The sequence below is a fragment of the Lynx canadensis genome, chromosome D1, assembly GCF_007474595.2.
Source record: "Lynx canadensis isolate LIC74 chromosome D1, mLynCan4.pri.v2, whole genome shotgun sequence".
NCBI lineage: Eukaryota > Metazoa > Chordata > Mammalia > Carnivora > Felidae > Lynx > Lynx canadensis.
In genome coordinates, this window is record NC_044312.2 from 85,616,035 (window position 1) to 85,642,839 (window position 26,805).

The 26,805-nt window shown below is 36.2% G+C and overlaps 1 protein-coding gene across 1 annotated transcript in view; it reads right to left on the reverse strand.

Annotated features, from left to right (window-relative positions):
- Positions 1-26,805, reverse strand: part of LOC115525350 (doublecortin domain-containing protein 1-like) — a 256,343-nt gene that overhangs the window by 211,906 nt on the left and 17,632 nt on the right. Inside the window, 5 exon segments of the mRNA XM_032594846.1 lie at positions 2,500-2,634; positions 9,098-9,203; positions 11,872-11,997; positions 15,080-15,243; positions 18,686-18,787. Of these exon segments, the coding sequence (XP_032450737.1) occupies positions 2,500-2,634; positions 9,098-9,203; positions 11,872-11,997; positions 15,080-15,243; positions 18,686-18,697 (543 nt within the window). The 5' untranslated portion in view covers positions 18,698-18,787.

The following is a 26,805-nucleotide window of genomic DNA, read 5'->3' on the forward strand; positions in this document are numbered from 1 at the left end:
CTCTTTTTTTTTTTCCTTTCCCTCCCCCATGGGTTTCTGTTAAGTTTCTCAGGATCCACATAGGAGTGAAAACATATGGTATCTTTCTCTGTATGGCTTATTTTACTTAGCATAACACTCTCCAGTTCCATCCACGTTGCTACAAAGGGCCATATTTCATTCTTTCTCATTGCCACGTAGTATTCCATTGTGTATATAAACCACAATTTCTTTATCCATTCATCAGTTGATGGACATCTAGGCTCTTTCCATAATTTGGCTATTCTTGAGAGTGCTGCTATAAACATTGGGGTACAAGTGCCCCTATGCATCAGTACTCCTGCATCCCTTGGGTAAATTCCTAGCGGTGCTATTGCTGGGTCATAGGGTAGGTCTATTTTTAATTTTTTGAGGAACCTCCACACTGTTTTCCAGAGTGGCTGCACCAGTTTGCATTCCCACCAACAGTGCGAGAGGGTTCCCATTTCTCCACATCCTCTCCAGCATCTATAGTCTCCTGATTTGTTCATTTTGGCCACTCTGACTGGTGTGAGGTGATATCTCAGTGTGCTTTTGATTTGTATTTCCCTGATGAGGAGCAACATCAACAACACATTTTAAATGAGTGACAACCACTAAGGGTTTCTGGCATGCAAAACTGTCTATCCTAACAGGTAAAAATACATACTTTGGAAAAAGAGAGAGACCATTCAATCTAAAAAGATTTTCAAACTTGTTTTATATTTAGCATGTAACTTTTATTTCTCATGGTTTTGCTGTGTGGTAAAAAAAAAAAACAGATGATAACTTGGGAAAAGTATTCTTTAAAATTTTGGTTTTAGTAAGCACTGGATTGAATCCTCATTTGAACATGTTTGTCTATATTGAAAGAAACCTGCTTTGGATGGGGAAAAAGAAACATTTGTTAAGCACTTTCTGTATACCAAACACTACGCTTGAATTTCACACATGCTTTCTTATTAATCATCATAGCAACTGTGCAAGATAGATAAGACTATTTTATAGAGAAGGAAACAGTGGTTCCGTGCAGCTAAGTAACTTTCTCAAGGTCTCAAGAATAAAAAGGATTCTAATTCCAATCTATCTAACTCCAAAATCCATACTCTTTTTAGTAAGCATTTCAATTATTTTTGAGGAAATTTTAGACAAGTACAGGTTTTTTGCTATCATAAAATTCTATAAACAGGTACCATGGAATTACAGAATCTGAGGTCTAGAAAAGAACTTTCCATACCAACTGGTCCAACTCTTTTCAGATAAGACTGAAGCCCAGATACAGTTGTGGCTTACCTGAGGTCACACAAAGGTTCAGTGGCAATGCTAAAACCAAAACACTTCCATAAATTGATGAAATATAGAGCACCATTCTCTATTACAGTAAAAAGGCATACGTTTTGAAGTCAGACAGACCAAGAATCTTTCCTCTGCTACTTACTAGTCTTAGTTTATTCAGCTGTATAATGTATGAGATTAAATAAGATAATAAATATGTAGAAGATGCCTAACATATAGCAGATGTTTAACAAAATGGCAAATATTGTTATTAAACCTGAAGCAAAATACAACTTAAAAAGGGGTTTCCAAGTTGGAAGTAGATTGAGGAAATATCTCATCTAATCTCATTCTGCCTTGATATATGAAATGAATATTTCTTGGTTCCTTTGTATCTTAATTGCTCTATACATTTGTTTTTAGGTCTCAGAGAATCAAAATTAACATTAAGAGCAATCCCAAATTTCATTTGAGAAAATTGTTTCAACCCCCCCCCCCCCGACTCCAACACAGTACCAGCAAGCTTGCCTGAGTGACTCTGCACCCATAGAAGTGCTAAGAAAAGGCCAAAATAATCTATAGTGAGGGGGCAAAAGAAGACAAAAGACGGGTAGATAAAAGCTGCACCATCTCTTTATGGGCATAAATATTTGATGGCAATTACAAAACATATTTCAATAGTAAGAGGAGAGGGGAGGGCAGTTACATGTTCTCAATTTAAATCAGATCCAGTAATAGTAAAGTTAAAAAATTAAATAGTGTCAATACATAGGTATAAAATGTGTTAGTCATTGTTCACATTTTATACTCAGGGATTTCTCTTAAAATTATCCTTATGAAGACCATACACTATCATTATACAGTGCTAATCCACCAGGCTCCATGAAGCTCAGCAATGTAGATGAAGGAGTGGAACTACATGACATCACACAAATCTCATAAAAATGGTGAGTCTGTGGACTATACATAAGCTCTAAGCTGAGTTTAAATACACTCTGCATATTAACTAACCACCACATCTGAAAGTGGATTGAATGCCCACATGGGGATCTACAGAAGCCCTCTGCACCAGACACACCAAGGGCAGAGAGGTAGCATTCATAACAGTCAACAATTTATCATGCTTTCACTTGCATGCTTATGTGCATGAAGGCACCAGGATCTAGAGACGCACTGTGATCAGGGAGCATGGGAAGTCACTCAGCGAGAGCAGACACTTTTGGGTACCTTCGTGATCAGCCAAACACTAGCTGCAGGCCACAGGGTTGATGGAGCCATCTGACTTCCACTGCTTACTTCCCTGCTTGAGGAGCTCCGCTGTCTGATGGAAACAGAGGCATGAAGGACAATATTGGGATCCGCCTATACCATGAAAAGAAGTACGCATTGTTAAACTCACAGTCTGAAAGTTCACCCTCTTCAACACACTCACCCAAAATGGGTTATCCTAAGACATTATGTTTCTGATTGAGAAGGTCTCTTTGGAAACAATAGTGCTCAATTCCATTTAATTCAATTCAATTAATATTTGTTGTGCATCAGCTCTGATATGCAAGGCACTACACTGTGTGGTGTGGGATATGATACAGTATTTTTCCTGCCCTAGAAAAACTTGTAACAGAAAAGTCAATAACACACACACACACACATACACACACACACACACACACACACACACACACACACGGGCAGAAATAATGGATTGCAGAATGGGGACATCAAAGGAGAGCAGTTAAAAGGCTCCACAATCTCCTTAGAATAAAGGGATATGAGTTGAGAATTTAGTGATAGTTGTGAGGATGGATAGGAGGGGACCAACTGGTAACACACAGTATCTGTGCTTCCCATATTTGTTATCAGATTACATACATCAAACATATGATATACCTTCTAGCGTTTCTCACCCAGACTTGATTGTAAAATTAATAGACATTCACATCACCTGTATATCACTAAATATTTAGTAAACTTTCCACTAACTTATATGATCACTTTTCCTGAGTAATCATACTAAATTTTTAAGTACCAATATTTGTTTGTATAGGATTATGGGAATATGTCAGTTTTGCTTTAAGCCAAATAAATGATGGTGCTTCAATAACAATTTAAGTTATTTTTCTAACACTAGAAAGCATATTCTAAATCTGTGCTAATACTAGATATTTGTTGAGTAGCAACTGATTCTTAAAAATACAAAAATTAAATGATAATTTAAAAGGTAATATTTACAAATGCAATCAGGCAATAGCAAAAGGGTATAGTTAATATATTGACAATTATTCTATAATGGAAGATAGTTACTCCTCAAGAGAATAAAATGTCTTCTGAGTCCCATAAGTGAAAATAAAATTTTAAAAATACAGCAACCACATGACATAACCAGATTTGACTTGCAGCTCTTTGATTGTGTATTCCCCAGTTAGCCAGTAGTGGCTGGATTCTGGAGGGGAATCCCCCACAGTTTCTGAACAATGATAAACTATATTCTACTAATCCACCCGCCACAGGACTCAGCATTTAAAGTAGCACTCTTACTCAACCTCCTAACTCCAAGTTGCCATCACACTCCAAACTCTCCTCTGCAACTGGGAAGAAGATTGTTTTGACTGGAATTAGTCAGACAGAAGAACCGTACTGCCAACTGCTTCTTTGTACAGCACCTGCTGCCAGCGCCTAAATTCTTGTTATCTCCACAACATGGTTTAATCTTTTAACAGTTGGCTTATTGGTGAAGAGCGAAGGGGTCCTTTGTGTCTGTCTTGGGTTGGCACCTAGTATTAACACCATGCTGTTCTTCGAGAGATATTTTGCTGGACAGTTCCCAAGTGATTCTACATAGACCAGACACAGCCAGACCCACTCACTCAGCTTCATTGCCTGTTATTAAAAGAAAAAAATCTTGCCAAGAGTGGGGTTCTGATACGTTTAAAATTGACAATAGCCATTAAATTTCAATTTGTGACTTCGCCTTCTTTTCTCTTTTTAGTTTAATTGGATAGTTTAGCTTTAGACCGGACATTTATGAAGGTGGGGAAAATAAAAACTGAAAACTGCAATTCATAAAAGTGCTCTGACAACCTGCAACATGGTATACATGTGTGTGCTTGCACATACACACGTATGCATATAACAGCATTTATGTTGAGACTGTTTTCTAAATACATACCATCACATATGTCATTAGGAAACTGCTTCTTTGTTTTGAATCTCTCTCTCTTGCCATAGATAGATACATACATAGATAGATAGATAGATAGATAGATAGATAGATAGATAGATAGATGTATCTCCCTCTAAATCACCATTATGATTTTGGTTGTCTGAATAAACTGTGCTGATATGGAAGCTGCCAGTGATTTAAAAAATGATGCATGCATTTTCTGGGCCAATTAAAACTTCTTGTTTAATTTTCTTTTTCCAAATCACTAGTGAAGGTGGAGTAGTCTTCAATGTTCCTGTGAAAATTCAAAATAATAAGAGAACCACTTATGGTCTTACTTATAGATCTACTGAGGAATAAGATGTAAGACAATGAAATTTTTCTTGAAAAGAGAAGCTCTTTATTCTGAACAAATTTTTTTCTTTACTACATAGAAATTTTATAAAATTTTTCATTTTTGATAGTGAATTTAGGGCCAAATTAAAAAAAATGATACACAAATTAAAATCACAACTATAAGAAATGCTATAACATCTCTTTCCTCACGTCCCTGATGTTCATTCTTATTGCTTTCATTCTCTAAAACTATAGCTGATCAATACACCCACCTCAAAGGCCAAGAACTGGAGAAGTCTAAAGGCAGAAAATATAAGTGAGTACATAATTATGCAATCAAACATGTAAGATGTAAATATGCAGTCCTCCAACAGTTTCCAAATATTGGTCTAAAAATAAGGAAGGGATTCAGGATTTTATTAAAGTTCACTGTCTTATTCTAATGGCAACCAGTTCAAAATTAAAAATAAAATTTTGTATTTTCCTCAGTATCAATTATTTGTAGAAAACATTATTTTTCAAGGACTTTCTCTGCAAAGAAATAGGACAGTAAAAAAAGTGTTCATTTTTTCCCCCAGCCTCCTTGAGACATATAGAATAATTTATTCTGTTAGCATCCATGACTGCTGATTCATAAGTTGTAAGTTTATAACTTGTAACTAGTATGCCACAATTCTAAATTCATAATTTGGCATTGTTCTCACTATTTCCCCCAAAAGTTGCCACTGATGTCCTACTAAAGTCTGATTATACCAAAAGGCTAGGATCAAAATATGTTTCCTTTCCATTTTGGCGGAATATATTACCTGCCAAATACTGGAGTCCATTTTTTCTGCTATTTTTTCCCATGTTCAGGTATTACTAAAACTATTCCTCTCATGAAATGTTTTGTTTTTTCTTTTATATTAACTACCATGAAGTTTAAATCTCATCCAGTGCATGGAAATATTCAATTTTATTGCCCTTAAACTGAAGCAATATAAAAATGTTGCCAAGTTAGGTAACAATAGAGAACTGTTGAAAGATGTATTTGCCAAACTGTCAATTTGTGGTAATTTCCAAATCTTTTGAAATGGATAAAAGAGCAACAGGTTGTAATTGTCAGGGTTATATCTATCTCCCACATTACTAATAGGGATTATATGTTCCAAATTTTTCTCCGTAGGAAAGGTTTTACTTGTCAATAAGAGATTTAAAAGAACAGTGAGGGGTTGGGCACTGGTATCTCTTTCTCAAGCCAATTTTAAAACGTATGCATCAAGAATATCGGCTTTTGCCTCCCTCTCTCTACCCCTGTTGTAATCCTCTTAGTGTCTTCTTTACCACAATGAGCATCAAGATTCTACAATAAAAGGCCCTATGGATATCTATCACCTCTGCTAGAATCCCTCTTTAAAAGTGCTCCATTTCAGATTATTAAATTACTATTTCCAATGCACTGATCACCTCTCTGTATATAATTGGAGATGCTTTTCTGAAAGGATTGTAAGATTTCATAGCTAAGGGAGGGCCATTTTTCTTTGAAAGCTTCTTTTTTACTAGCCAGTTTATCAAATTGTTGCTTTCTTATACTACTATTTTGGTTGGACTAAAATTTTATTCAAAACCAATTTCTTCTTCTAAAAATATGATAGTGTACAAACTTTTATTTCAGATGAGTTTTCTCTTTTTCACTGAATCATTAAAACCAGCTAATAATGATGAAATAAGTGGATTGTTATTCTCTCATTTTTCAACATTATAAAATATAGTTATCTTTTCAAGTCCTACACTGGCATAAAATCAAAAAAAGAAGCCTCCTTTGAGTTCTTTTCCTCTGATAACTCTTTGATATCCTTTTCTTTTTCTTTTTTTTTTTTTTCAGATTTGAGCTGGTTTCTGTTGAATGAGTTAATTAACCAGTGACTTCAATTCCATCTAGCTAACTCTGAACATCTAGATATTGCAGTAATGACAAGGATGACCAGGATGCCCTTTGCCCTTGAGAAAGATCTATTCCAGCAGGGAGGATAAAAAAAAGGACCTCCTGAGTTATTCCTAACACAACATTAAGTCAGATCTTGCCTGTGTTTGAATATTTCCAATGGCTCCTTGTTTTCTACAGATCAATATCCAGAATCTCCAACAATGAATTTAAGACCCTTCATGATCTGATTAGATTCTCAGTGGAATCTAGCATTCTTCCTTTTCTTCCCCAATGTGACCTGATATGTATTCATATCATACTTGGAGCACTAGTTGACTTTGAACCATGCAAAAAATGCTTGATAGGAACAGCATCAAGTTCAAACTCATTATGAGTGGCATAGAATGGATGCAACAAGGATGTGAGTCCAGAAACATCATATCTAGTATGGAGATGGTCAGTAAAGAAAGATGTCATGAAACAGGCACAAATCAGGTAAGACTAGAATGATAGGCAGAATTTTAGGAAGCCTTTAAAGAATGCCAGCTGTATGTCAGACACTGTGTTAGAAAATGGCATAAGGATGTTAAAGAAGGCTGGTGGGTAGTGACAAAGAGAGGTTGAATTCCAGGGATCCACATGGGCCTAATAACAGAAATCATGCAGTACTTTCAGAAAACAACAAATGAACAATCAGGCTTGGATAACACATGAGGAACATATTAGTAAATATTGAGCCTTGAAAGATAGATGTAGCTAAATTTTAAAAATCATTCATCAAAAATGTATTGTGCACCTGCCTTACATTCAAAATCTGTCCTATAATTCACAAATACAAAGATGAGTGAGACATAATGTCTGTGCCCAAAGAATTCTCAATTTAGTGTAAGAGAAAGGAATAAAAACAAATGACTATACCAAAACACAACTCTAAGGACAAAAAGGAAGTTCAATAATATGAGGTTCATTCTTGCTGGAGGACCTGAGAAAACTTCTTGGAAGAAGAGGGAGTTGAATAAAGCCTTAAAAAAGCAAGGAATGGTAATGGTGTAGTGGTGGGGAGACGTATATCCGAGGCAAACAACACACGCCATGATACAAGAGTACCAAAGTGAGAAACATATTATGGGGCACAATATATTAGCTCTAACTGTAGTTTCGGGTACAAAGATCAAGAAGAGAAGATTGAAGAGAAGATTGGGAAGGCAAGTTGAGAGTAGAGGTGGATTAGAGGAGATCCATGGAGATCAATGAAGGCCTGATACGGATTTGGAATTTCAGTAGGCAACTGTCAGGGATACAAGTTTTTTGAACAGGAAATAATATCACAGCAAAAACCTAAAAAGCAATGCCAAGAGGATCAGAACTATGGTAAATAAATCAGATAAATATAAAATACAAAAGGCATTAATTCTTAGTTCTACATTTGCTCAAAATCTAACAGGATTAGAAATACAGTTGACCCCGAATAACACAGACTTGAACTGCGTGGGTCCACTTACATGTGGTTCTTTGATATAGCAGAGTATTGTAAATGTATTTTCTCTTACACTATGATTTTCTTAATAACATTCTCTTTTTTCCAGCTTCCTGGAGATAATACAGTACATATTGCATACAATATATAAAATACGTGTTTATAGACTTTATGTTATTGGTGAGGTTTCCAGTTAACCATAGGCTATTCACAGTTAAATTTGCAGGCAGTAAAAAATTAAATGTGGAGGGGTACCGGGGTGGCTCAGTCAGTTAAGCATTCAACTCTGGCTCAGGTCATGATCTCATGATTTGTGGGTTCGAGCCCCATATCAGGCTCTGAGCTGTTGGCACAGAGCCCAGAGCCTGCTTTGGATTCTGTGTTTCTCTCTCTCTCTGACCCTCCCCTGCTCACGTTCTCTCTCTCTCTCTCTTTCAAAAACAATAAATAAAACATTAAAAAAATATATCTGTTAAAAGACCTTTCATAGCTCAGTTGGAGAAGAAAATTCTTTACTGGCATGAGAAATTTCTAGGTGTAAATTAATACATAGACCTTTTGGATTGGACTGTCATGAGTGGGTTTCCAAAGAACTCTTATTCCTTAAATACATTGATCCACAGAGCAAATAGATAAAATCCTTGTTTAACAGCCATCTTAAAGTTTTTAAAACAATGCCAACTTATTAACAGTAGATAGAAAGAAAATATGCTAAGCAATAGTACTTAAGTGACATAATCTAGGTAAAAATTTTTCTAGTAGGAATACTATATATTGGTTCAGTTTTAAAAGTGCTTAATTAACAGGAAATAGAGAATAATGCCCCAACATTTGTAAAATACTTGAAACTTTTCAAAAACTTTCACAAAATCCACTCAGTCACCATGTATCAAATGACAATCCACTACATAAAATACCTTCATTAAGTATAATAAATAATTCTGACCTTGTTCTGTAGGAAATGGTTCTCCAAGTCCACCTTTTCAAATTGATCAGGTATCTGTTGACTGGTACCATTGAAATTAACTGGGAATCCCTCACAAACTTCCCAACTAAGAAAAGTAAAATATTTATTTTTGTTAAAATAATATGTACTTAATTACAATACTCTTTAATCTACTAGTATAATAATTTATATGTCTTATACTCTACAGGGGAGAGAAAAACAAATGTTTAGTCCATAATCTTTTTAAACAGAAATTTGTAATGTGTTTTGTTATCCATACCTGGGAAAAGGAAGACTTAAAGTTTGTGTCTTGCAATTATTTATGATACTGAGGGATCCCATGCCTAATTAATGATTAATAGAACAGAGAAATAAAAAAATGATTTTTAATCTTACAGAATCACTCACAGTGGGCACCATCTTCACTGTTAAATTTTATTCTAAATACAGTGGACTACGAATAATAACAGATGTTTTTATACTTAGCGTGGATGTGTAAAGCACATTATTTTGGTAATTTTTAGACAGTCTTAAGAGGCAGCACAGTCTAATGAGCACATGGACAAGCCACAAACTGGAGTAACTGGGTTTCATTCTTACTTCAGCCATTCTTAGTTTAAAAGTAAACCAAACCTAATTCTAAAGAAAATTATCAGGCTCAACACTGATATGTTAAGATACATCACATAGCATGTTATTCAACAGAAACCAGTTCTGGAGCTGTTAATAGTATTTTTTCCAATACCCTGAGAACTATAAATTAGAGTATGATTATTAAGATTTCAAATAATGCACATTAGAGTATAGAAAGAAAATTCAAATGGAATCCAAAAATTATGTAAATTGTCTTCAAATAAGTTTGCTTTCAGTAAGGGCAGTTTCATATCGTTATGCTTAGTGACCTAGATCTAACTTAAAAACCACTCAATAAAACAATACTCATTGCACCCAGGGAAGGGAAATTAAGAAGGAATACATGAATTAAAAATTAAACTCCTTGCTAAAACTTGAAGGGAAAGGGTCTGGGCAAATTTAGTAGCTTGGGGAAAGATTGTGGCACAAGAAATACATCTTCTTATAAATGGAAATGCTTATAAAAAGAAATGCTGATACGTTATTTTCTATCTATAAAGAAAAAGAAGACAAAACAGATTCTAATCTTGCCTGGAAAGTGCAGGCAGTCACTGGGGGATAGAGTTGTTTAAACAACCAAAGAAGACCAAAGAATTCATCTTTGTAGACATGTTTAGCAGTAGGTTGACACTAGCTGGATTGAGTGACCTCATCAGACTGCTTCTGGTTCTCTGGATTTTCCCTCTATAACCTTTTCACCTGTATATTAAGGACACTGTAATTTGTTAAATTACAAAATATAAAATATAGATGGGACCTTACAGAGAGATCACCTAATCTAACACACTATCAGTGTCAAATACAATAGCCACTCATCATATATACCTATTTAAATCAGAATTAGTATAATTTAGGGGCACCTGGGTGGCTCAGTCAGTTAAGCATAGGACTCTTGGTTTCAGCTCAGGTCATGATTTCACGGTTTGTGGGATCAAGCTCTGCATGAGGCTCTGTGCTGACAGCATGGAGCCCACTTGGTATTCTCTCTCTCCTCTCTCCCCTCTTTCTCTGCCCCTCCCTTCTCAAAATGAATAAATAAATATTAAACATTTTTAATCAGTATAATTTAAACAAAATTAAAAATTCAGTCACATTAGTGACATTTTAAGTGCTCAATAATTACAACATATGCTTCTATCATCATAGCAAGTTCTATTGGACAGTGCTAGACAGTGGGTAAGCCCTCAGTTCCTTTTTTTTTTTTTTAATGTTTATTTATTTATTTTGAGAGACAGCATGAACAGAGAAAGGGCAGAGAGAGGGGGGGGGAGAGAGAGAATACCAGCACGACCAGCACAGAGCCCAACGTGGGGCTCAATCACATGAAACATGAGATCATGACTTGAGCCAAAATCAAGAATCTGTCACCAAACCGAGCCACCCCAAGCCCACAGTTCTTAAAAAAGACAATCTGTTTTAGAATCCTGGCTCTACCATGTACCAATGTGTGAATGGACAAATTACTCTGCCTCTCTGTGCCTCAGTTTCTGTCTCTATAAAATGGAGTAATAGTGAGATAAGGCAATGATGGTATTAAAATAATTGTTTTGAGGATTAAATAAATCCTTACCCAATTCATTTAGAACTGTGGTCAACACTTAGTAAATACTGGGTTTTATTATATATAGATAAGAAGCTGACACCCACCTGCCCATGTACAATCATGAACAGAGATGGGGCTAGAAGCTCAAATCTTCTACCTCCTGTGTTGCCACCACCCCACCATTTCTCTAGCATATTGCTTCTGTTCTCAATTGCTTCTGTTCTCATCATCATCAAATGAGATGCTTAAATATGAACACTCCCACAAGAAAACATATTATTTAATATTTTAATGATTCCATTCACAACTCTTAATTTAGAAACCACTAAAAACAGTTTTTACATTTCAAATAAAATTGTTACCTCTGCAAAGCAGAAACTATAGTCCGCTCATTGCTTCATATAGTTTTTTAAAACTTAAGAAAAGTTACTGATAAGTCTTTTTAGACATGAGCTCATTACATCATGTAATAAGTCAAAAAAATACACAATTGCTTATTAAGACAATTAGAGAATGTCTTTCAGTGTTTCAATCTCTCACTCTGGGAAATCTGAATTAGGTAATACAGATTATTTTAACCAAGCACATGTTAATTTACTTGTCACATCCAGGTAGCAGAACAGCATTAGGATCCAAGAAGGTTTTATATGCAACTGTAATGCCATCTCTGTCAAATGCAGTCACCTGGTCAAAGGTCAGACTCAAAACAGGGTTTAGTGGGGATCTGCAAAATGGAAACAAAAAACATCAAAGTGATCTGCAAAATTATACAAACACTGGAATTTGAGCACAAGTAAACAATAAAACCTATAATATCAGTGAGTAATAAAGTCCAGAAAAGTGAATTTCCTATTATAAAGCACTACAGTTGATATCTTATACTGATACCTGAAATGCACATTTTAGTTTATTTGGCTGATTGATAATATGTCAAGGACAGTTGCAACACATGTAATTTTTAAAAATAATTTCAATAATAAAAGCAAAGTATTTAGTTGAGAAAAACAAGCAATTATCATTCACACAATGCAACACACCATTAATATTCTCTGGAGAAGATAATTAAATGAATTCTTAATATTTGGCTATGAACTACTATTTTTTTATAAGCACACTAAATGCTAGGCTGATTTCATTTTCCATATTACATACTGTTAGTTATTTTGTTTTAGAGTAATTTAATTATAAGAGAATTAAAATCAAATGAAAAACGTCTTAAATAAAAACAATGGCAACTGGCATTATGTCATCCATGAGCCATTTTTGTCTCAATTGGTGACAAAGACTTGATATTTAACTTCATAATTATAGGACTCAACCGCATCACCTATGTAGGGTTGTCAAAAATTTTTAAATTGAATCTAATCGTGAGAAAACATGCAGATAAATCCAGAATGTGGGACATCCTACAAGAATAGTGCCTGAACTCTTCAAAAAAAAAAAAAAAATTCAATGTCATGAAAAGCAAAACAAAGGTGAGAGAATATTCTAGATTAAAGAGAACTAGAGAAAATAACTAGATGCTATGCATGAATCTTATTGGGATCCTGGACCACAAAAAACTCTAAAGCACATTTTGGGTAGATTAAACATAGATTGCATATTAGATGAATTACATAATTGCTGACTGTGCTAGTTATTACTATGTGGTGACATAAAAGAACATTGTATTATTCTTCAGTTACATGACTGGGAGCATTTATGAGTGAAACTTTAATGGTTGTCTGGAAATAATCTCAAACCTCTCAAAAGAGAGAGAAGGGAGATATAAAAGGTTAAAACTAATGTGGCAACTTTTTAAACTCGTGAACCCAGGTGAAGGATATATATGTATTCATTGTACTATTTTTCAAGTTTTCTGTAGACTGCATCTTGTCCAAAATAAAAATTGGGAGAAAAAAATAATTACAAGACTCAAAATAAAAGCAGATACTGGCAAAACCATCTTTTTATAAATCAGCAAACTAACTCCACATATCAACATATATTAGACACATTAGAATTACTGTCTAAAAATGAATTTCATTTACTTAGTACATATTGCACATTGTCTTAATATATTTCAAACTAGATCTAGGAAATAACTTTTAGACATAAATTTTAGAAATTCCAATAGTAGCACAATGCTACAATTGTTCCCTAGTGCTTTATATTGGGATCAAAACCAGAAAAAAAATATTATCCTATTAAAATAACAATGACATATAAACAAATATACACTTATGAGTTCTTCCAGCTACCATCCTCAGGTGATTTTAGGGTATTCTAGATACTTCAAATTTTACTAGTTATTCTATAAATATGATTCAATTAACCAAGAACAAGTGTGCTGGTTGATCTTATTAAAATAACAAACATCATGAAAAACACCACAATTAGTCATTGTTTTCAGTTTAATAATACTACTTAAGAAGAAATTATTAGACATACATTTTAGTAAAGCCTTTCCTTGTCATTGGAAGAGCTTGCTAAATTATTCAAGAATCCTGGACACTATAAAATTCATCGCTGTTCTATCATTGTAAAAAACAATTCTAATGTGTAATTAAATTATATTTTGAAATCTGTCTATGGAAGAAAACATCACTCCTTACATATATTTTTAATTCTATACACTACACAGCATAAGAAATTATTAAGCATTTTAATTTTACTCTACTAGGAGAGACGAAATAGAATTTTATAATATGCTACCCACAACTAATGCAACCAACTTCTTCCAAAACCTTCATGAATTTCTGGGTAGATTTATTTCAGTATTTGCAATTTTGACTATCAGAATATATAGCAAACCCAATCAGCTCCTAGTCTGTCTACGCTATTGTTATTATAATTAATATATGATCAATTACACCTGATAGGAAAAATTATTTTCCTCTATTTCCCTTATTCAAATAAGTAAAGGCTTAAAATTTTTTTAAATAGGCAGAAAAGTGTGTTTAAGTTTCCTGACAAGCAGTTTCAGAGTTCATCTGGATGTGTCCTGTCAAAATATGCATAAGTTTCTAAGATATTCCACACAACAGCCCAGCTCATCAGTGCCTGTAGACTGCAGCCTTTTTCTTTTTCCAGAAACACAGATAATTTTATGCAGGAATTTACCAATCTACAAAAATTTACACAATGCTCAGCAATAACCAGTAATTATTGTGGGATAATGTAAGGCGCTTTTGAGGAATATAACTTTGATAGGATAGGGCTTACAAGCTTTACCAATTTATCTTTAGCTGTCCTGTCATTGGTGCTTAAAAGGTTAAGACTTTATTTGTGAAAACATAGAGAGATAGTGGGGAATCATGTTGTCCACAGCTTCATAAATCTTGCTTAAGATCCTTTTCAATTACCATCCATTTCTCCTTTAAAAAGGGACAAAAAAATAGAGGAGTGGAAGCAGGTCAGGGCAGTGTGCGACAATGACAGTGTGATGGGCTTGGGCCCCCCGTGGCGTTTCCATCTGCTATCATTAAGGTGACTACTCAGACATGAACAAATCCCGCTTGCTGTGCTGACAGGCAGACTTCAAGAACTATGACAAGGCATTAAGACAGAAAGTCAGAGAGAGAGAGAGAGAGAGAGAGAGAGAGAGAGAGAAAGAGGGAGAGAGAGAGAAGGAGAGAGAGAGAGAGAGATGTCATATCTCACAAACAATACTGTCTCACAAAAAACACCCTGGAAATTTTATTGGAATGCAGAATTTCAAAAAAAAAATTCACAAAGGGTAGTACTTGGCTTCTCAACTCCCCTTTTAAATTAGCTTGCCCCTGGAAAGATTGAGGACAGACAGAAAATAAACACCTTGTTCCTACCTGTATGCTTTACCGTAAGAGACCCAAATTTTTTGTTCATTCTTCAGCAAAAGTGGATTCTTAATTTCTTGACCATGCTCATCAAAAAGCCGGATTGAAGAAAAATTGAGGCCTAGTGGGTTGGTGGCAGATCCTTGAAGCCTCTGATGGATCTTGAGAAGTAGCTGGTGGTGGGGGAAAATAATGAAGAAGGAGAAGGAGAAGGAGAAGGAGAAGGAGAAGGAGAAGGAGAAGGAGAAGAAGAAGAAGAAGAAGAAGAAGAAGAAGAAGAAATAATGTAAAATGTGAACATATATAATAAACTGTCTGTACTCTGTAACAAATGAATCCAAACAAATGATAATTAAATTCATATAGAATGTTAAAAGAAGTGTGAAATGATGGCAATATTTAGCTCAGTGTAAAGTAACAAAATGAGCAGGGGCTTTTAACCAGCAGGGGGTGCCACAGGCTTGTGATTGAGCTCTGACCCTTTGGCACAGGGACTGAAAGCAGATGTGACAGTCTTACAGAAAGAGCAGTTAGCTTCTACACATGGTAACAGTCCTCTTTGATAAGGGTTATGCTTTTCTTGTGTGAGCTGCACATTTTGTTAGGCTCCTTCCAGAGCATGTTCAAGTTTACAACCAGCAACCTCCTCCTTCCCAACTAACCTCCGGTAACCAATGGTAGAACAAGTCACCACTTACAGGATTGCAGAAATAAACATGGTTTTCAGGCTATGTTGATTCACTTAGACGAACCCTTCTTGAATGTAGTTTAATTAAGAGCCTTGCAAAAGCCTGTGAGCTGCTTCAATTATGAAAATGTTTTCAAGTTGTGAGTAAGCCATAATTGAAATGTGAAGTATGAAATGCTGCCATTTTACATTTTAAAAAATAGCATTGTCAATGTTTGCTTCTGTCATATGCTCCGGGTTGCTAAATTATCAAGATATTTCTAATTTAAGGCACACTTTAAATGAAAGTAATTCTAACTAACTGTGTTGCACATGGAATTTTAAAGGACATTTTTCCTTATCCATCAACTTTGTTTGAATGTTTAAGCTCTTTCCTGCTCTGCACCCCACACTATCCATCATTCTATTCTCCCTGGAGCCTTCTGTCACAGGCTTCCTTTTCTTCTCTCCCTTGTCAGTTCTTATGTCTCTCAGTTTCTTGTTACTCTGTAATCTCGGCAGGGAGGCAGATATATTTGTGGCCTTTTCTTGCCTAGCTGCTGTTCAGGGTGTTTTTTGGTCTTTCTATTAATTTGCATTGAAGGTATATTGAGAAGCTAAATGCCGAAGCTAAGACGAAAGAAGGCAAAGTTGCGATCCTGCCTTATACCCCAGGTTTCCTCACCTATTGGCTATAAAGTCTTGTCCGGGTAAAATATTTTCTTTGATCAGCAACCATATTTATAGAACACCTAAGACTTAGGCTTTGTTGTAATTAGAGATAAATAACCGCATCTCTAACTTCATCAGCTCTACATTGTTTTCATCGCCTCTATGTTGACCAGATTTTTACCCTTAAGCATCAGAAAGGCTGAAAACAATGACACATTTTTCATTTCATTGAAGTTAATGTTTCTCATCCAGCCTAATCAAGTCCTTTGAATTAAAATAATGATTAGGGAAGGTGATAGAACAATAAAAATCTGCATTGTTTTTGGCTTTGTTCGTTGAAGCCACAAACATATTTTGAATTCTATAGATTGTTTTTACAAAGCCCTACATTTATTTCTGTGTGATCTCAGCCCTTCAGCTTATTTTTGGTCGAGTTGCTATTATTTCAGGAAACATGTAATGCTGATCATCTTTTAAATCACAGTGATTTTGCTTTGAAAGCATCATCCTTTTTTGTAAAGGGGAAAGATATAAAAGATTTAAGGCCTGATCCAAGAAAGAAATATGTACACAGAGAATAGGAGTATGTGGCAGGAGGATATGAACACCTGACCACTTAACCAAATTTATTTTCACAGGAGAAGCATTGCAATTTCTATTTTCTCAACTTGGTGACAGACTGAATTTTAGGTGTTCAAAGATGAGCATTCAACAGCCTACAGGAGGTCAGGGCCTCAGTGCCTTTCATATCTAGGTCATTGGCTAGGGCAGGGTTATGGCAACCAAAAGTTGTGATAATCTTCACCCATTTATCTTTAAAGCTATCATCACCAAGTCTTTATAAGATAAGAATTTGTTCAAGGACCTGAGAAGAGTGTGAAACATCTTAGGCTAATGATTGAGACAAGTGCGTGCCAAGGGAATAGTCATCCTTGGGTACCACAAGGGAATCTCCCTAACAAAGAGCTTTATAGTGCCCCTAATTCAAGTTTTTCCCCTAGAATTACTTGCATATAAAGCAAAGCATAGGTCAGTTTCAATGTGCCATAAGCCAACACAAAAACTTTCTATAAAATAATATCTTCCTATATAAGATAACATAAATACTGACTTCAATTTTAATGTAAACCAAAAAGTAAAATTTTCTAATACAATTAAGAGGGAAAATAGGTAGAGGATTCTAGGAAGTCTTTTATACAATGTTGATTTATATAGTCAGAGATGTGAAGGTAAAAAGAAACCAACCAAGGCTCTTCATCCTTCTCTCTCTAATCAATCCAGGTAGAGTTTCCTATCTCTTCTGGGCCCAGCCAATGATCAGATCAGATGAAAATCTATACAACTCTTGTGATTGACTGTAAAGGCCAGGTAATGGATACCACCAGGGAGAGATTAAGTCAGAGGTTGCTGAACTGAAGGGAAAGGAGCAAGTTTATAAACAAAGGCCAAGGAACAGAGCCCAAAACGCTGGTGTATGCTTGGGTGCATAACCCCAATTTGTAAACAACAGGGTATTCAGTGTCCTTTTATGCAAGACAAAGACCCAAAATAAAGACCCTGAACATATTGGTTCTGCCTGAGAAACATCCCAATTGTCTGGAAAATAAGCAAAGGTAAGAGTGCCTAAGATAAACCATCTGGACATGCCCGCAATGAGCACAGGAGAAGACTAACTATATGCTAGTTGCTTACGGTTTAGGGCTTGGAAATACCCTCAACCCAGAACATACCCTCCACTGAATATCATGTCACTTCCTTTCAAAGTGTAAACAAGAGAGCAATCCCAGAGTACAGTGTAGACAGATTTCCAACTACAGGCAGAATGAAGGTTAAGATACTGTTAAGTATGAGACCAAGAGTTAATTCTGTTTTAAAGCTGAGAGCCTAAGGGGCGCCTGGGTGGCTCAGTTGGTTAAGCGTCCGACTTCGCTCAGGTCATGATCTCACAGTCCGTGGGTTTGAGCCCCGCGTCGGGCTCTGTGCTCACCGCTCAGAGCCTGGAACCTGCTTCAGATTCTGTGTCTCCCTCTCTCTCTGACCCTCCCCTGTTCATGCTCTGTCTCTCTCTGTCTCAAATATAAATAAACATTAAAAAAAATTAAAAAAAAAAAGCTGAGAGCCTAAGAAATTCAAAAGTCAAGCTTGAGACTATCTATTTTTACAGAGCAGCAAATGATTAATCTCTCCAAAACAATTTTAAAGATGCAATTGTCTAAATTAACTGCAAGTAACTTGAGAGACACATATAGCCACAAACAGCCAGTCAGTAAACTCACTTTTTCCATCATATCACCAGTTTGTGTTGGGCTATTGGACTCCAGGTCTTTTTTGCTGATACAAACAGAGATCTCTCCAGTGTCTTTACCATTTTCAAATATCTGAGAAATAAGCACATTCAAAATTAAAAATAAATACATACACATACACATTCGTGCATATGTTCATACATACATATATAAAGGTAAGCTTTCCTGGCTTTGCACGATAAGGTGCCGACTGACAGTCCTGCATACGGGAACTGTGCAAGGCAAGGACTGTTTCTATGAACATGTGCAAGTAACTGGCAATGAAAATCAACAGGACTAGAACAGTATAAGAACGTCCCTTGTTCCTCCTTTCAGTTTCAGTATCTTTAACCTGACTGGCATTCCCTACCATTTTAAAATAGAAGGAAACGTGGGGACATTAAAGGAGAAATCACTCACTGCACTGGATGCTTAAATGGGACAAGCACCAAAGAAAGGTCAGTTAGCAACAAATTAACCACTTTATTTAATTCTTTTGAAAAACATAAAGCCACAATTACGTGAGGGATCCTTGATTTATATTTAAAATATATCAGTGCTCATGGGGTGCCTGGCTGGCTCACTCAGTAGAGCACGTGACTCATGATCTTGGGGTTGGGAGTTGAAGCCCCATCTTGGGTGTAGAGATTACTTAAAAATAAAAATCTTAAAAAAAAATTAAAATAATAAATATATAAGTGTTCAGTTCATCTTCTGACTTACTAAAAGGAAATTCAACCTGACAGGTTTATTGCATGACAGTACGATGAAAGCCATCCATTTTAAGTGCACATGCACAACAAGTTGTTGAGAACAGAGATAAAATTCTTAACATTGCATTATGCAACACTTACTGGGAAAAAAATGCTAGCAAATGTTCTGGTCAAAAGTAGCCAAACAAACCAGTTCACACGGTGGGGGGGGGGATCCACTAGAATAAACACCATCCTCTGACCATGTTGAGGACCCACATGGGGCATGCCAATCCATTCACCAGGCTCTTAAGAATAGAAGCAGACCAAGGAGGCCTGAATAATTTAAATCCTTTCTTATTTCATTTTTTCTCTAAACTTCTCTTCTTCCCTGATACACCTATCACATCAGAGTAGTCATTTTATTTATCTCTAGTGCTATTTCCAGAGAAGATAATTTAGGAAATACCTTATTTAAAAGGAAGAAAACCATCGATTTTGCTTTTGAGACAGTTTTGAGAGTTATTTAATTAGTCCAAGCCTAGTTTGGGAAATAATGTGAATCAATAGCACTTCCTTAGGCTTTTAGCAAAAAAAAAATATATATATATATATATATATTTATTTATATACTTTTTTATATATAAAATTTATTTATATATAAATATATATATAAATAAATATTTATATATTTATTATTTATATATAAATAAATATTTATATATTTATTATTTATATATAAATATATATTTATATAATTATTTATATATTTATATATAAATATATATTTATATAATTATTTATATATTTATTTATATACTCATAATATTATATGAGTAATAATGTTCAAGAATTGTGGGTTTTTTTCTACTCAGTGCTTTTCACTGTGCTGATAGTCCAGTGGAGATAATGCAGCTGTCAGCCTTGGTACATTGATATCCCACACCCTATAGCATCTTTTGCTAACAGGGATTTTTTAAAACTTCTTTTTTGAGTACATACACAATTCTGAGCAAGAAATCTCTCTACTTTTGCAAGGAACTTTGTAAACTCAACTGTTGCCTACAAGCCTACAGGAAATAACTTGGGCGGAGAATCCTACTCTCCCAACAATCTCTTCAGGGCGGTAACCTGGAACAGAGCTCTTAAATAACAGTGACATTTAGCAAAGATAGTTTCAATTCTGGGTGTCATACATTCTGCAAGGTTAATGTTGACAAAAGTTCAGTTTGGGGGACTTATTGACATTCCTTTGTCAAGACTTGCTAGACGTAGAATCAGAGTACAGAAATTAATGCTCTAGAAAATAGCCAACTGTCAAACTATGAGAGCAATAGGAGTTGGCCAACATCTAAGACCTTCAGTAGCTCACTGCTTTCTTTACTACCAGTAAGAAGTCTGCCCTTCTAGGTCTAGAAGTGTAAAAAAAAAAAAATGGGGCGCCTGGGTGGCTCAGTAGGTTGAGCGTCCGACTTCAGCTCAGGTCATGATCTCATGGTTTATGAGTTTGAGCCCCAGGTCGGGCTCTGTGCTGACAGCTTGGAGCCTAGAGGCTGGAGCCTGGAGCCTGTTTCGGATTCTGTGTCTCCTTCTCTCTCTGCCCACCCCCCACTTGTGCTCTGACTCTCTCTGTCTCTCAAAAATAAATAAATAAATGTAAAAATAGAAGTGTAAAAAAAAAGGCTCTAGTCTCCAAAATCTCTATAAAGGCATTAAAAAAAATCTTTTAGGGTTTAAATAAAATTTTAGGTGTTTAAGTGAAAGAAGCCTTTCACAACAATTTACACACACTAAAAAAGCTAACTGCCAAACAGTGTGACAATTAGTCACTTGTGTAATGTATTGTTTTCTGCATTTTTATAAAAACTAAAATTCTCTAAGCTGAAATTTTATGAGATTCTGCTTTTCCTAAGGCCTACCTCTCATATTTAAGATCTTATTACTATGCCCATTTTTCTAAAATCTAATTATTATTTTTTTCTCTTCCTTTGCATGAGAAGTATTTTTTACTTCTATTGTTCAATGTCTAAAACAAAGATAGCTTTCTAAGCAGAGTTTCTGTGATTGACTAGCTATAGAAAAATAAAAAAATAGTCTACTTTTATTTTACTGCTGCCTGATCATTGGCTTAAGAATACCGACCGCTGTATTGGCTTCCCAGTGGCTCTCTGCATGGCCTCACCTCTTGACAGCTCTAAAATTAAATTCCTACCATTGGAGTGGGATGATGGAAAAAGCTAGCTGAGGCGAGTCTTGGGTCCTAAGGAGAAAAATAATAGAACCTTAAAAAAAAGAAAAAAAGTGATCCAGATCCTCTCAAAAGGCATGGTAGCTAATGACTACTGAAGAAAATACCTATGAATAAGAATTTACTTCTGTGACTAGTTACAACAAGTAAAAGTTTTAAGGAGTGTTTTCCATGAACGACAGTCTTTGTACTTTCTGTCATGTCAATATTAACTTTTGTTAAGAATATTAAATTAGATTAACACCAATGTTTCCTTTTTTAAGTTTATTTATTTATTTTGAGAGAGTGTGTGTGCATGCATGCGTGTGGGTTGGGTAGCAGCAGAGGGAGGGGGAAAGAGAAAATCTTAAGCAGGCCCCATGCTCAGAGCAGAGCCCACTGTGGGGCTCGATCCCATGACCCTCGGATCATTACCTGAGCTAAAATTAAGAGTTGGTGTCTCAACCGACTGAGCCACCCAGGTGTCCCACACCAATGTCTTATTGTAATATTGTTGATCAATTTATTCACTCAACAAATATTTACTGAGTACCTACCATGTGCCGAGCACTGCTCAGGTGCTTAAGATACACCAGTGAACTAAGATTCCTGCTTTTGAGGAACAAAATAAGTAAGGAAATCACATAGCATGGTCAGGGTACATTCAGGTCCTGTAAAAGCTGTTTGTTCATTCTTTCTGTTAAAGAAGGCCCACCAAACCGTATAAGCTTGGTGGACCTTCAATACAACTGGTGGGCCTTCTTTAACAAAAATAATGCAAAATTACAAACGTAAAACTAGATAAAAGATATTCACTTAAAATGAGAGAAAAAAAATCACAACAATTTACACACACTAAAAAGCTCACACATAGCAAAAACCATTACAAAATATTTCCATTAATTAACTACCCAACACACATATTTTGGCTGAATTGTCTTTGATCATCTCTTCATATGGTCATTTGGTAACATTTTCTATAAGGAGAATAGGAAGATGATTCTTCCCTCTAGCATGGTTAATCAAAAAAAATATTATTTGTTTGGAAAAATCTCTCAGCTTCACAACTTTGTTGGACATTTCATAAAATGTTTAGGATTGATGTCACATTTGGGAAAACCTTGATCATATTCTTTAAAATATGAGCTAAAAATGTGGGAGAATTTCCTACAAATAGTTGGCTTTATTATTTTCCCACCATGTTTCTCCTCCACCACCCATGCACTTTTGATGCCAAGCACTCTAGTCCATAGTCAGAAAGCAATACACTCAATGGCCAGCAGGTAGTGGCCATCTTCCTGGGAACTCTTTCCATATCAGAATGGTTAGTGCCATTCCACCATACAGGGAAGGTGACTGTAAAACACTAATTACATCCCACTACATTCAAACTAATGTATCTACACTCAATTTCCTCCAGCCAGACCTCAAAAATGCCTGCTGCCACTTCAACACTACTTGATACAAGAGAACTCTTGACCGAGAGGAAGTTGGACTAGGAACGGGCAATGGTCTCAACCAGTTACAGTTAAAATATATTTGCAAATTTTACAGAAACATGTGGCCATGTGTACTCATTGCTAATGTTTCTTCTAGGGTTTTGAAAGGGCCTACACAAAGCAGGGACCCTGCAGCTTAATTTTCATTAGCTGTGTGGTAAATGCACCTCTGAGAGTGTTAGAAGGTGCTAAGTGGTATCTAATAAAGGGAAGGGGACATAGGGCCTGGGATAAGGGAGGGCAAAGGGTGTGGTGAACACCGTATGAAGCAGGTGACCAGAACAGGCCTTCAAGAGAGGAAAGATCTGAGTCAAGAGTTGGTGGGGAGAGAGTTAACCACCAGATATGCTGGGAGAAGAGCATTGCAGGCAGAGGGAACTGCTTGAGCAAAGAAACTAAGGCAGGAATGTGTCCAGTGTGTTCTGGGAACTGCAAGAAGACTGGTGTATTGGAGCAGAGTGGTAAGAGAGGGAGAGTAAGTAACATGAAGTCAGAGGGTTAAGGGATTGGAAGAGAAATGGGGACTCTTTGGAAGGTTTTGGAACAGAGCAAGAACAAGATCTAACTTAAAAGGATCATTGTGGCTCCTGGGCAGAGAGTAGACTATAGAGAGCAACAGTAATCTGAAGGGTGGATGGATGATGGTGGTTCAAACCAGAGTAGCAACAATGGACATGGTAAGAAATGGTCCATTTCTCTTGTTCGTTCCTGAGTAATTTTACTTGCTTACTTGTGTATTAGCAGGGTTGGGAAATAAAATTTGTTGTTAAGCTAATATTCTGAATATGATGTCTGTGTCTATGGATAGAAACCAAACTAAATATAACTGTTCATATGTAGTATTTGTGAAGGCATAAAAATACCAATGAAGTAGTAAAAGACTTTTTATTTACTGTGAAGATTTTATAGAGACAGTGACTAAAAAAAACCTGCAACTTTTGTGGGGAAAGATGACCTGAATGAATTTTGACCTAATGTGGTTCTTTGAGAGGTTTGCCCAGCATCATTTATCATACCTATTTAAGGACTTGTATAAGGCCTACTTCAGTGCCATTATCCACCTTTAATACTATAAGTCTGGTTAAGAGCTAGCTGTGGGGGAACAGCAGGTTCCCAAACTCTCCATAACTGCTTGGCAGACCACCCAGGAAGCTCTTCTGTGCGTGAGTAGAAGGCCAAACAGCTAGGCTTCAAAATACCTCAGGATACAATGCTGTCAAGAGGCAATAATAAGAAAATGACACTGCAGTGTGTTGCTAAAGTTGGGAGGCTGTACAGTAACAGGGTTTACTGCTAGAGGTCCAGTGAAGAAAAGGAATAAAAATAGCCACACAAAAGTACTTGGCATATTTCAGTGGATATAATTAAACATGTTGAATCAAGGTTAACTTACACTTTGGCTTAAATTGTGATCCACAGAATGCAGACTCTGAGACCAAGATTTACTCACAGGAATTTTACTGAGGAGCCTTCTGGGAAGCAGCACAGCTGAGGGAGTGAGGAACGCAGGAAGGGGCAGGTGAAGGTGAGTGTGATGCAGTTGCAAACAGAGGCTCTTGTGGGAGCCCTAGAGCTAGAATGGCCGGCCCTTCAGCATAGGCCAGAATTGAGGCAAGGGAGCAATCACGCCTTTGCTCTGTGCACGAACCAGATGTTGGCTGCATCCTGCCCCCAGGATGAAGGCCTAGTCTTGGGAGATGCAGCTCCTTTACACAGAGGGCAACCGCCCAATAAGGATATAGTTGTGGCAGCTGAGGGGTGGATATCTCAGTCCCGACGAGGGGACTCTGGTGGTGTGGCACCGCACCCATTACACACATGCACGGCAATCGGGAGTGCAGGGCGCACAGTTACACACAGAAATTACTCAATACTCAAAGCAACTGCACATTTTACAGGGAAGTCTCACAAAGGTTAGATGACTCCAGTGGGGCAATTCGACTCATAAGGGGTAAGGAGATCTTTAGAAATCAAGTCCTATAGTGTTTTTAATTACAAATATCAAAGTTCACCCTTTTATCTAGTATTAGGAAGTATACTAATATGAAACTTAGTATGAAAAAGTTTAAGGGCACAGAAATGTATTTTACAGTAAAAGGTTTTTTTTAACCTAAGTCAAAGAAAAGGAAAATTAAAATGAAATACTTGTCTTATGTAAGAAGCTAATTAGCCGTGAAAAAAAAATCTTTATCCAATCAGAATTCAAAGTCACCTTTGGAGCTAGAAAATCAACTCTAACTGAATTAGCATTACATGTACATTAAATCAAATAAATGTACTGTTATGTCTTCCATTTTATAGACTTCCTAATTTTTAGAACATTCACATTTTCTGTATTTTCTCAAATGTATATTATAAACCAAACAGTAAACATGTCTAACTTAAATATTCAGAAAAAGTGATAATCACAAAGCAAATATTAAAATTATGGGATTCAGGCAATGAAAACTTAATAATGAATTAGTATATTTATATTACATATAAGAAAAAGTGTTTTAATGCCTAATAGATGTCTTTAAATGGTATTTCACAGGTAAGGAGCCAATATGTTTAATCCCAGGAAATGAAAACGCACTTAAGTGAAAACAAATTATGGAATCGTTAAAACTTTATCAGTCTAAATGGCATCTGGACCAAAAATCAAATAATATTATATTTAAGCCCAGAAAAGGGATACCTAAGAAAATAATTTATTTTAAAAGAGACAGTTTAGGGACGACTGGGTGGCTCAGTCGGTTAAGCCTCCGACTTTGGCTCAGGTCATAATCCTGTGGTTCATGAGTTCCAGTCCCGCATCGGGCTCTGTGCTGACAGCTCAGAGCCTAGAACCTGCTTTGGATTCTGTGTTTCCCTCTGTCTCTGCCCCTCCCCTGCTTGCACTGTGTGTGTCTCTCTCAAAAATAAGTGAACATTAAAAAAAGAGAGAGAGAGAGACGTTTTTAAATTTCCTCTTTAAGTTGTAGCAGAGCCCACCATTTAGAAGGTGTAAGTCGGGTGACTGCATACGGGGTAGGATTAAGGTGAAAGCCAAAAGATTCTGACCCCAAAATATCTCTCCCACCAACTTGTCAATACTTGAAATTCCAGTTAGAGATTTACTCCTTTGTCATAACTAAAATACCACAAAAGAAATGCTATTCAGCCTTATAGGTTATTGATCTTTTGATGCTGTGATTTTTTTTTAATTTTATTTATTTATTTTTCAATATATGAAGTTTATTGTCAAATTGGTTTCCATACAACACCCAGTGCTCATCCCAAAAGGTGCCCTCCTCAATACCCATCACCCACCCTCCCCTCCCTCCCCCCCCCCCTCAACCCTCAGTTTGTTCTCAGTTTTTAAGAGTCTCTTATGCTTTTGCTCTCTCCCCCCCTAACCTCTTTTTTTTTTCTTTCCCCTCCCCCATGGGTTTTCTGTTAAGTTCTCAGGATCCACTTAAGAGTGAAACCATATGGTCTGTCTTTCTCTGTATGGCTTATTTCACTTAGCATAATACTCTCCAGTTCCATCCATGTTGCTACAAAGGGCCATATTTCATTCATTCTCATTGCCACGTAGTACTCCATTGTGTATATAAACCACAATTTCTTTATCCATTCATCAGTTGATGGACATTTAGGCTCTTTCCATAATTTGGCTATTGTTGAGAGTGCTCCTATAAACATTGGGTACAAGTGCCCCTATGTGATGCT